At 32.3% G+C, this 13,063-nt stretch overlaps 1 protein-coding gene across 1 annotated transcript in view; it reads right to left on the bottom strand.

The window, feature by feature from the left end:
* The window catches only part of slou (homeodomain transcription factor slouch), a 30,300-nt gene extending 17,625 nt beyond the window's left edge, over window positions 1–12,675 (bottom strand). The window contains exon 1 of the mRNA XM_088233858.1: window positions 11,327–12,675. Coding sequence (XP_088089984.1) covers window positions 11,327–12,338 — 1,012 coding nt within the window. The 5' untranslated portion in view covers window positions 12,339–12,675. The remainder of the gene's footprint in view (window positions 1–11,326) is intronic.
* Window positions 12,676–13,063: the final 388 nt, after the last annotated feature.

A 13,063-nucleotide genomic window follows, 5' to 3' on the forward strand; every position in this document is an offset into this window, starting at 1 on the left:
AAATATTTTTGTGAAGGGAAAATGGAAGTCTAGACAGTGTGTAAAATGGTCACTTAAACAAGCCAACGGCAGGTCATTAGCCCTATAAATGTCTCTAAAAACATCTTAAATTGTTTTCCCTCTGTTGCAACAAATTTAGATCTAAATAACTCCATAGGGAGGAAATCCAGCCAGTCTGCGAACATTTGGATATACTCAAAACATGGTTGAAATCTTTGTATGCCAAAAAGATAAGTCTTTGATTCGTGTATATAGCCGGTGACGACATACGGACTAGAAACTATGTCTGTAAACACAGAAAAGTAGCCAGAAACTAAAATGAACGCATCGGATGAATCTCACCCACATGATAAAGGTTTCAGCTCTTTTACGTCACAAAAGTCAACAGATGGAAGAGTTGAGGAAATGTGGATGTTCAAACATAGACAGAATGGTGAATGTTACACAGTGTGTAAAGTGGCCACTTAAACCAGCCAATAACACGTCAAGCCCAGTAAATGCCTAGATTTCCATAATGCCTTCTCAAAAATGTTTTCTCTCTGTGTTGCAACAAATTTAAAATTAATTTTTCCATTTTTAACTTTCACTAACAAACTTAAGAAAGAGTTTTATTTTAGGCAAGGCTGAAAAATTTCCCGGAAATAAAGGGGTGTATACAAACGTATGTGCTTTAGTAACTTTTGCACTTTATTTTTTTAAGGTCCTCTCTTTTAAAGGATAATGGGGAAATCTAATTCGAAAAAGGGTGGAATAAGATTTTATTCATGTGTAAGTAGAGGCGTTTGACCGTACAACCCTTGCAATGGAAATAGGCTTGTTCTGAGACGAAACACCCTTTGGAGGTAATAAAGAATCAGAAACTATCCTTAAAATCCTTAATACAGTGTCGAATTAGGGGTGAATTCTGAAAACGAAAGACATTATTTTGTTTTACGATTTTATAGCTTCTAATTATCAACATATAAATAAAAGTACAATTGTAAGATGCGTGTATCATAATAAAAAAAACAAAGCTTTCATATTTTGCTTTATAAAATGCTCTCCATCTCTGTTTTAATACATTAATCTTAATAAATCTCTATGAGATTAAATACAGACTTTTGTCTTTAAACATTTTGATACAATAAAAATATTTTTCAATTAACTCTTGTTCCAAGAAGATGTGTAAACTGAAAATGTGGTAGGTAAATGTTTTCATGTTTTGCCTAGAAAAAGGTTAAATAATGAAATAAGACAAATATCACCTACAGCAATAAACAGGTGCGAAGGTTTTCATGGTCACTGTTATCAAAATGTTTCTTTTTTGGGTGATACCGTGTGTGTTGGATTTGTTCCAACGTTTCGGCTACCATAGCAGGAGCCATCTTCTGAGAGTTTTGTAGAAAAAAATGTGTGTTTAACTACTAGTATTTTTTACCGTGTTGCAGTCGGCAGTAGGCACATTTCTATTCATTTTTGTAGTATGTAGTGCTGGGAACCATGTTTAGTTTAATTTCAGCCCGTCGTCTTTGTTTATGTTATTTGGGTGTCTTTGTATTTCAATTGCCTCTTTTATCATTCGTGCACTGTAATTACTGAGTTAATGCAATATTTTCGGTTCAAATGCAAAAAAAATGTCCGTTGTCTGTCCATAAAGTGTACCGCTATTGCAGATTTGTCAGGATGCCCAAGTTTACACGCTTTTTTGTGCTCGTCAATTCTTTTTTGTTTGTTCTATGTACACTTTATCACACCCTTGGCAACTGAGTTTATAAACAGCTTCTGTTTCCACGGGATTCTTATCTTTTGGGCTCCATAAATGGTTTTTTATTTTTCCCACAGTCCCAAACGTTGTTCCAATATTATGTTTCTTCAGCACTTTGGCTATCCTGTCAGCTGCCAGTAACATTCTGTACATATGGTAGGTATGTAGTTCCTCTGGTATTATCTTCTTCCTTGTTCTTCTTTGTAGCTTGCGATCTAATAATGTTGATCTAATAAAGTTAACGGTTTAAATATTGAATGGATCTATTTCTTATACGTCAGTGGTGTACCTACCTAGATGTTTTGTAACGGGCTAAAAATTACTATCTTGGACTTGTCCAGCCCTGCGTAACGGGTAGTCCTATTACACGAGTCACCGCGTGGACGGTCAGCCATCTTACAAGGGTGGGCGATTTCAGATGGAAGATTTTTCAAGGGGTAGAAATGGCCGATAAAGATAAAGGCCCGAGAGATAAACCCTGAGGAACACCCGTGATCGGTAAAATGGTGATTGAGCTATTTATTAGGCATAAAATAAGAATAAAGCGGTTCGCATTTAGATTTTTTTTGGAATTTAATAAAGGTTTCGTTGGTTGGTGGGAGATTTCTGGAAAATATTTTCCTGTTACATTTGCGCTGGGTTTAGTAGATACTTTACTGCTCAATTTGTGAAATTAATATGAAATTCTGTTTTTTTGTAAATATGAATATCAAGACTACCACCAGGTTGCATATTTATGCGTCAGGTTTTATTCTTGTCAGTATTTTTTCTAATATTCGTATATATATGTATATATTATATTTATGTTTTTATAATTATCTATATATACTTATTGTTCTTTATTTTTATTATTTTGTTTTTTGAAGCATCGTTTAATGAAAAAAAAACATGTAAAAAAGAAGGGCCTGCCTAAACACAGGAAATTCTTAGCTAATCTTTTGTAACTGTAAAACGGTAAAATAAATAAATACAGTAATAAAAAGTAATTTGAGTATAATTTGAAAACGTTTGCATTAACATAATGGTTTACCACTTCGTTCTAATTCTTAAAGCACTCTCTTAATACCCATCCACAATTCCTCTTTCTTCTCTAACTCATGTAGTGTCCATGCGGCTCGACGGTGGAATCATCTCCCATCCACCATCAAAGATGTTACTACAGAATCTCTGTTTAAATAACGTCTGAAGAAACATCTTATTTGTCTTAATCTCTCCTCCTTTTCTCTTTCGTCTGTTTTTCTTCTTCCCATTGAGTAATAGTGTTGATTTAATGTAATTTAAATGTAAATAAAGCTATTTATATTTTTACATATTTTTTTTATTTTTTATTTTCTATTCAATATGTTTTGTAACTTGCATAATATAAAAAAAAAATATTCTATGGGTTGGTTGGAAGAAATTGCAATTTGGCAATAAACACGCTAATGTACAATTAACATTGTGTACAAAAAGTTAAATTTTTATTTTATTTTTAATAACGGCTATATATTTTAGATTAGAAAAAAAAATATACATGACTTATTCAAGTACCAAATGAACGTAAGTATACAGAAAACAGCCAGTCCACAATTTTGAAAAAATTAGGTATTAGTGTTTTCGGGTGCAGTAAGGTCAATTTTTTGTAAAAAAAACTGTAAAAATCACCTTCTGAAAATGGTGTCGATCACAAAAACGGCGTTTCTCAACAACAACAACAATAAACCATCACGCCGTTTCCCCGTAGGGGTAGGCAGAGAGGTTAGAACGCCATAACACTCTATCTTGGCATACAGACCTCGCTGCCTCTACATTCATACATCTTCTCATGCACGCCGATTATTCCTACTTTTGACATGTCCATCTTCAAGTATTTGATGGACTTGATCGTGCCATGTCTTTCTCGGTCTTCCTCGTTTTCTGCATCCATCAACATTTGCATCGTAGATCCTTTTAGCTGTTCTTTCGCTGTCCATTCGCTCTACATGTCCAAACCAACGCAGCACCCCTTTCTTAATTCTGTCAATAATGCATGTCTCAGCCTTACACACTTCACGGATCTCGACATTTGTGCACCTATCATACATCGTTTTATCACGCATTCAATTTGCAGAAAACACTCAAAACACTAGAAAAATCTTACGGTGATTTGAACATCATTAAAACAGGTCAATTACATAATTAAATTATTGTTCGTAGTATAAAAAAACAAATGTTTGTTTATTTATAAATAATTTTAGTTCCTTTATAAATTATTAAATAATAAAATAGATTGCCCCGAACTGTTAACTTTACTAAACTTTCATATTCCTCATAGACCAACAAGACTTAATTTTTTGATTTAAAGTCATCATCATGGTACTAATTCATTGAATTCACCAATTGTTCGCATCCAGCGACTTGCAAATCAATGCAGTGATGATTAAGATTTATTTTATACCACGCCGCGCCGCTGATGATTAAGTCCTGTGTTTTGAAAAAAATTAACAATTAAAAATTCAAATAATGATAAGTTCACCACTCTTGTATATAAAATTATTTTTTAAATTCATAATTTTTTAGTATTAATATTTTAATGACTCCCGAGGGGGTGAAATCTAGTCTTTTGTCGACGAACATTTGGACAAACTCAAATATTGTAATGAAACCAACTGATCCAAGAAGAAGTAACCCGAAAATAGTACCCGTAACTGGCGTTTTGCATAGACTTCGTGATCTGCTTCCTCACACTGTTTTGTTTGCCGTCTATTACGCTATGATACATTCTCACCTATCCTATTTATGCTGTATTTGGGGTTTCGCTAACAAAAACCAGATCTCTGAGATTCAAGTTCTTCAAAACCGAGCTCTGAGAAGCATTCTTGGTTTGAAATGGGATTCCCATGTCAAGGATATTTATCGTAACACAAAAATACTTCCTTTCAAGGTAATGGCACTGTATGACATCACTAACACTATTTCAAACATCATAAACTTTTCTGCTCACACAAATTTAAAACTTACATTTAATCATGAAATGCACAACTATAATACACGACATGCAAAAAATCTTCACATTTCTAAATTTTGTTCCACGAAGTTCGGCAAAAGGTCTCTGGAATACATTGGTCGTACACAATTTAATAAACTGCCTGATGACCTTAAAAATGAAATGTCGAGTGGTAAATCTCAAAGACCAGAAATGAAGACCTATTTCTTGAATCTTTTTGAAAGTGATAGTTTTTAGCTCAGTTTCTGTGAATAGTCTATATATTGTGTTTTAGGTTTAAATGTTTTTCTTTTCTTTTTTTAATATTAAGTTCACAGAATGTTTAAATGTTTTTATTTTCTTTTTTAATATTAATTTCACAGAATGTTTAAATGTTTTTCTTTTCTTTTTTAATATTAAGTTCACAGATTATTTGAATGTTTTTATTTTCTTCTTTAATATTAAGTTCACAGATTGTTTAAATGTTTTCTTTCCTTTTTTAATATTAAGTTCATAGATTGTTAAAATTTGTTTAAATTTTTATTGTTTAAATGTATACTATGTATTGTTACAAGAAATGTACTATTTGTTTTATGTACCGTCCCAAATGAGTTTTCTCGTACAACTCCTGGGAATATAATATCATGATATTCATGTCTTATATGTTTTATTAATAAATAAAAAAAAATAAAAGTTTTAAAATTTTAAAATTGTTTTTAGGCGTTGCCTAGAATGTGAAATAATTCAGTCAGATGAATCTCTTCACAACAATAAAGGTTTCAGCTCTTTAACTTCACTGAAATCAACAAATAAAAGATTTGAAGAAATATGGATGTTCAAACATAGGCAAAATGGTAAATGTTACAATATGTAAAGTGGCCACTTAAACCAGCCAATGACAGGTCATAAGCCCTATAAATGCCTAGACTTCCATATTCCCTTATTTAAGGTATTCTCTATCCCTGTTGTAATTTGTTAAATTATATAAACCATAAAGTAAACGTTTTAACTTTCCTTTAAAGCACTTTCTTTTTCTTTTTTTTCTCTTTTTTTTTCTTCTCTTCCTCTTTTTTAAAACAGCTATTTTCTGTAATTTACCTTTCTTTTTTATAGGTTAATTTTTATATTTGCTACAGATGTATTATTTTTTTGTTTATAAATATCTACTGTTTACCATTATATACTTGTCTCGATGTTTTTGTTCTTTTTTTAATATTATGCTATTTTTTGTTGCATTATTTTTCACCGGTTTAATTGTAATTATGTAAAAGTATCATAGAACCGCAAAATAAATAAATAAGTATTCATTGTTAATCATTTGTCTAAGTCAAAAACATTCCAACTGTTTTGTAAATGTGATTATTAGCTTTCTTCATAAAAGTGCTATTATCTCAATTTCACTTTCCGATTGCTGGCTGTTTTCTGCATAAAAACGTTTAAATTATATTCTTTTGTACTTTTCAAGTTAAGAAATAAAACGTAAAAAAAATTTAAGCCACTTTCATGTAAAGCTTTTATTTTTATTATTTTTATTTAAATCTTAAAGTAGGGCACACATATCATACATATTGTTATGTGTGTTCTAATAATAACATTGCAAATATATTTGATTCATAAATTGTTTATCACATATGTCTTGACCATTTTTTTAAATTTTGATATGTTTTTTTCTTCATAAATATTTTTTTCCATTTCGTAATACTTTTTAATTGCTTTAAATAAAATTGAATTTTGTGACTTTTCCTAAATGGAAGTCTAATTTTGTTCTTTTCTCTAGTATTGTGATCGTGTTCATGCTGGTTTCGATAATTTTTTTTCCAAAATTCTGTTTTTTTATTAAAGTTTATAATTTTATGAACAAATATCATTGTATTGTAAAATATTCTTTGTTTATATGTTAATAATTTCATTTCATTTACCATCGACTTTACCCTCGTGTATCTGTTTTTTTTCAAAATGATTCTAAAGGCTTTATTTTGTAATACAGTTAGTTTATCTATGTTTTCTTTGTTTGATAAAAATAAAATGCTACTACAGTAGTTAACGTGTGGTTCAATAATTGCTTTGTAAATAGTTTTGCAAGAGTCCTTATCAATAAATCTTCCTTCCCAAAGTTGAAGAAAATAACATGCGTCGCTGTTCTCCGATTATTATGAAATATTTATAGTGAGTAGAAAAATCACTGCTCTAGTTCCCTAATCCAGGAATAAAATACGAGAATACGTTTATACGAGGAAAAGTCAGAACACGTTTTCTTTTAACACGGCCACAGCCGACTTTCTCACCAGATCCTCAAACAATAGATACTTTTGCCGTAAATGTAAGCCTTTTGCGTATGTAACTAGCGACCCCCACCGAATAAATACATAATTGTTAGATTATTATTAGCTATACACAATAAATTTAATGATTTCGCTTCAAATACGGGGTGGTTTAAAGGTAGGAATGTATATATTTATTAAAGTCATTTTATATAATACAACTAAATGTGAGATCAGAGTGAACGGAGATATTCTGAATCAGGTAGAAGAATTTGTGTATCTGGCAAGTTTGTTCACTAGGGATGGAAGGGAGGGTGAGCGCCGAGAACAGGGTGAACGGTGCACTGAAATATACTTTGGCAAATAAATGTTAATCGCAGGAGGCAAAACTAGCAGTTAACACTGGAGTCCTAGTGCGAACTCTGATGTATGGGAGCGAAGTATGGAATTGGAAAAATAATTATGAAAGTAGGTTAAATGCTGTCAAAATGCGATTCTTCAGGCGAATGTGTGGTAAATATATGTACGATAGATGCACTAATGTCGAGATCTGTACATTATAAAAGGCTGAGACTTGCATTATCGATAGAATCAAGAAAAGGGTGCTACGTCAGTTTGGACTTGTAGAGCGAATGGACAGCAAAAGAACGGCTAAAAGGATCTACGATGCAAATGTTGATGGATGCAGAGAACGAGTAAGACCGAGAAAGTCATGGCACGATCAAGTTCATCAAATACTTGAAGATGGACTTGTCAAGAGTAGGAATAATCGGCGTGCGTGCTTGAGGAGATGTATGAATGTAGAGGCGGCGAGCTCTGTATGCAAAGACAGAGTGATATGGCGTTCTATCTTCTCTGTGAACCCCTACGGGGAAACGGCGCGATGGTTTGTTTGTTTTACACAAACATTTACTTCTTGGTCGTTAATAATAAATATAAAAATCTATTGTATTTTTCTCTAACATTAATTTAAATTTGCAGTTATTATTTATGATCCCTATCTTATTTATAAGCAGATAAAAGCACCTTAGCAGAAGATATAAATGCAACCCTTATTTCATTACTAAGAAGTGAAGCGTAAAATTGAAAATAGGGGTGAAAATACCTTTATGCACATCAGAGCAGGTTTGAATACCAAAATAACACAACAACCCACAAAAATGGTATGTTTTTACATCAGTAATGAAAATTAAAATATTTAAATTTATTTCAATAGAGAGGGAAACAAATTTTGAGAAGGAAATATGAAAGTCTAGGCATTTACAGGGCTTATGACCTGTCATTGGCTGGTTTAAGTGGCCACTTTACATACTGTGTAACATTCACTATTCTGCCCATGTTTTAACATCCACATTTCCTCAACTCTTCCATCTGTTGACTTTTGTGAAGTAAAAGAGCTGAAACCTTTATCACGTGGGCTTCTCAAAATTTTTTTCCCTCTCTGTTGAAATAAATTTAAATATGAACAACTCCCTGGGGAGGAAATCCAGCCAGTCTGCAAGCATTTGACATAATCTAACATTGTTGAATTACTGTCTGGTAAAAGAAGAAGTGTAAAAATTGGAAAATTGTTTCCAGGCGTTGCCTAGTAGGTGATTTAGTTCAGCCGGATGAATCTCACCCACGTGATGACTAGAGGGAATATGTTAACTCTGTATATATAATATTGTATAAATTATTTGATGTGTTTTGTTTATTATGAGAAAAATAAAATAATACTAACACTGAAGTATTAAAGATTAAAAAATAATAAAGATATATCAAGTTGAATTATATGTAGATTCATGTAACATGATATCATTTATAAAGCGCCATTTTTGTGAAAATCCACCCCAAGGCTTCAGAGCGCATCGGCGGTTGGGATCCTAGTTCCTCATATCTAATTAAGTTAATTTAATAATAGAGTTAATTTAAAAAAACACTAAGATTTGAAGGAGCAACTTTTTGGTTTTTCATTATATGCTTAAAGTTAAAATAAAAATACTGTATTTTTAACAACTTTTTGTTTAATTTTTTAATCAGCGGGATTGGCCCTACCACTTAATCAAAGCTAGCTCAAAGAAACTTTACCTTTTTGGCTCCGAATTTTTTTATCAACTTCCTGCAGCCATAAAAAAACTCCACAAGTGCCAATGTATTTAAGAAAAATGTTTGCAATTGGTTGCTGCACATCGATAGGGACGAAATTGTCCATTTTTTTAAAAGTTCGAGATAAGCAATTCGCAAAAATTGACAAATCTGCTTTCCTTCCATACTTTTACTTTTATTTGTTTTTTATATATTTTGATATTTTTATGTTTTTTTCATTATGAATTTTTGTATTATTTAATTTAATACTCAATCTTATTTGGCGTATTATTTATTACTCCCATTTCTTACTACAGTGTAAAGTGAGTTTATAGAAACCATATCTCAATTATCATTTCAATTATGTGTATATATATATTATTTTTCTATTGATTTCAATGATACTATAATATTTTTTTTCAATACTCCTTTTTTTATTTAAAAAAAATAAAAATATTTGCGTTTTTATGATTTACCCAAATATTTCATTTTGAGGGCCATTTTTGACGAGCTGTAAATAACTCACTATTAGAAAATGGAATCGAGTTGTGGTAGAGAGAGATTCGAACCACGGACCTTTGGTCTGTGAGTCCGAGACACTAGCCACAGGACCACAACCCGATTAATCATATTTACTATTATACTTTCATTTCGTTGATTTAAATGATACTGTTATTTTGTATATTTGATTATGTATGAATCAAAATTTGTATAATTTATAATTTACATTTTAATATTGTTGTCTGATTATCTTTTTAAAATTGTATTCCATGGAGTTTATTATTTGTAACTTATACTTTTTTTCTGGATTGTTATTATATTGCGTCATATGTCATTATATTTAAATCTAATTAATTTTACGGCTTATGGCGTGACACGGGCACAGCCTAAAAAGCCTTAATAAGTTTACTTATATTTATACGAGTATAATTTTGAATGAATAAATAAATAAAATAAAATAAAATAAAATTCATTATTTGAGTATACCTTGATAAAGAAGCTTATGTAGCTTTGAAACCGATAGGTAGAAAAAATAAAAAATAAGTGGTTAAAAACACATTTTTTAAATTTATTTTATTAGATTGATTAACCACAACGTTAGCGCTTCAAATATAAAATTTAGACATTCTTTTATTTATGCTTTGTAAGTTTGTTAGTAGTATAATTTTATACACTTTTAATAAAATTTATTTTTTTTATCAAATTTCTCAATAACATATTATGTATTTCAAATTAATTAGAAATATTTCAATTTAATCTATTTTTCTTGTTTTAGGTAACTTACAGAACAGCTTTAATCCCTTGTACAATAAGCTTTCAGTTCATTGGTTATCTTATCTAATGATGTTATATATTATAGTGTGTAAAGTGGCCGTTAAAACAAGCCAATGACAGACCATAAGCCCTGTAAATGCCCAGACTTGCACATTCCCTTCTCCAAAATATTTCCCATTAAATTTAGATCTAAATAACTCCCCAGAAAAGAGTATCTATCTCACATTTCGCTTCCCATCCTTACAAGACAAGAATACTTGATTTATTAGCTCCATATGTAATATTTAGTTAACATTGATAAAATAAAATAGGATGAAATTAATTAGTTAAGTATACCTTGATAAATAAGCTTGTATAGCATTGAAACCTGTCGGTAGATAAGAATAAAAAAGTGGTTAAAAACAAAATTGTTTTATTTTATTATGATAAATAATTTTTTCTTTAAAATAATACAATTTGATATATTTTTTTTTTACCGATTTAATTTGATGACCGACCTGTTTCGAGGCTACAAAATCCTTCTTATCAAGGCACAATTTAGTTGCTACATTATTAAATTATACCTTGATAAAGAAGCTTGTATGTCTTTGACACCAGTCAGTAATTAAATAAATATTTAATCCGTTAAATTTTGAGTGTTTAATAAAAAGTGTTTTATTTCAATTTTAATTATACAAGACTAACCACTAAATCGGTGCTCTAAATATGAATTTTCTTTAAAAAATATTTCAGTCTTATGGTAAGCGCGTTGGCCTAGCATGCACAAAATCTCGGGTTTGATTCCCGACATGGTTGGCATGAAACATTTATTAAATTATCAGTTTTTACCCTGGCATATATCATAGACCCCGCATCTGAAGCGTAAGATCGATTACTTCCATGTAACAAACTTTATTAAGGTACACTGCGGTTAGTGTGCCTATGCAGTGCCCTATGCACCATTAGGCGCTGAAAAGGAATGGTGATGATGATGAGTTACGATTATAGGTAGATACTTAATATTTATCGAAATAATTTAAATATTGGTTTGCATACCCGATTCGCTGCCGTCTCTCTCCAAGACATCGAAATGTGGTCTCCAGTAAGCTGGGGGCATTCCTCCTCCGAGTCTCATTCCAGTTCTGGCACTTTCCATCACTGGACCGATTTCTCCGTGTCTTCCCGTGAACTTGTTAGGATCCAGAATGTTCTCCACGGAAAACGCCAATCTTCTATTATGATTAAGGCTAGCCACAGTCGGGCTTCTCGGACTTTCTGGCTTCGGGCTGTGGGAATGTCTACTTAGATCACTACATATACTCTCCGGTCCGTTTTGTCTGTCGTCGTCTCCTTTGTCTATACCATCTGGTTTGAATTTATAGTCTTGATTTGATGCGAAAGGAAAATGGTCGTGTTGGGAGTCGAATATACTGATCCCAGCCATTTCTGACTTAGGTAAAAAGATTCCCGCCTGTGGTATGAACGGGTAGTGTTTGCTTGTCAGTTGTCTTCTTGTTAGATCTACCGGTGATAAAACGTCATCTGTCACTTCGTCCACATTTAATTCTTCACTAACATCACTTTGTCTATCATAATCATCACCTGTTTCTGAATTTTGATCTGTTGTGTCCATTTTTGAATCTGAGTCGTAAGATTCCCTAACTTTTTTTGTTCGTTGTAAATACAATTCTCTGCTCCCTGAAGATGTAATTGTTAAATCTGTTAATCTCCTTTGACTTGCTAGATTGATTTCTGTGGGTATTGCTATTTTGATCGCCGGTGCTAGGATTGGTAATCGTTTATCTTGGTTGAATAGTTTATCATGGTTTGTTAAGGTGTCCGGTGATATTCTTCTGAAACCTTCGAATTTCATTGCTTCTTCCTGCGGTTCAAGTCTTTGTTCTATTCTGTTATTGTTGTCATTTGTTTTGTCAGTTTTTTCGTCTTGGTTGATGGAGTTAGTTTGTGAATGTTCTTCTAAAACCTTCGGCGATCCTCTCGGAGACCTTTGCTGGTGTTGAGATTCTTGTCTTGTATCGGCGATTCTCTGCATCATTACCATTGTCATTGTTCCAGTAGGAATCCAACTAGAACAAACTAATATTTAAACCATCACAAATCACTGCTTCATTGTTTGAACACATTACGATACATTAGTAGTTTAAAAAATCCGTGCACAACTAATCAAACTGAATTTATAAATAGAAAATTGTTTTCGAAGTTTTAAAACATTTGATAAAGTCAAGAAAAATTTCGTAACAAACAAATTCTTTAAGACGATGAGTTATGATAAACTTGAAACAAATCCGGACAATGTTCAGAGTTTTTGAAGTTAAAATTCACTGCAAGAACGTTAATAGACTAACCCCGGAGCAGTCCACACGATCGCTATCAGCGTACACTCTGACAACCGCTTAACTCAAATTCTTCGATAACCCTCGAAACGTAAAACCCCAAAGCACCAATCCCAAAATCCAAACGCCGTAAAAGCCTCGAATCTCGCAGACGAATTTGCGATCTGAGGCAACCCGCACTACGAGCCAACGTGCGTCCCGCTCTCCTATCCACATATGACTGATTGCCGAACTCTAATTCTGCTAGGATAAATAAAGGATGAGAACGTATCCTTCTCTCCACCCCTGATCAAAAATATGGCGGTCTCTCAAGTAAGAATCTCGCCTTTCGAGCGGGTGGGGGAATTCTCGCAGTCACGTGACTTGACGGAATGGGCTTCCGGCTCAGCCATTGGCTCAGGCGTCGGATGGGAGGGCCTCAGTAAAAGCTCTCTTTATG

The sequence above is a fragment of the Micrasema longulum genome, unplaced genomic scaffold, assembly GCF_059751315.1.
Source record: "Micrasema longulum isolate JH-2025_06_02 unplaced genomic scaffold, ASM5975131v1 h1tg001158l, whole genome shotgun sequence".
In the NCBI taxonomy this organism is placed as follows: Eukaryota; Metazoa; Arthropoda; class Insecta; order Trichoptera; family Brachycentridae; genus Micrasema; species Micrasema longulum.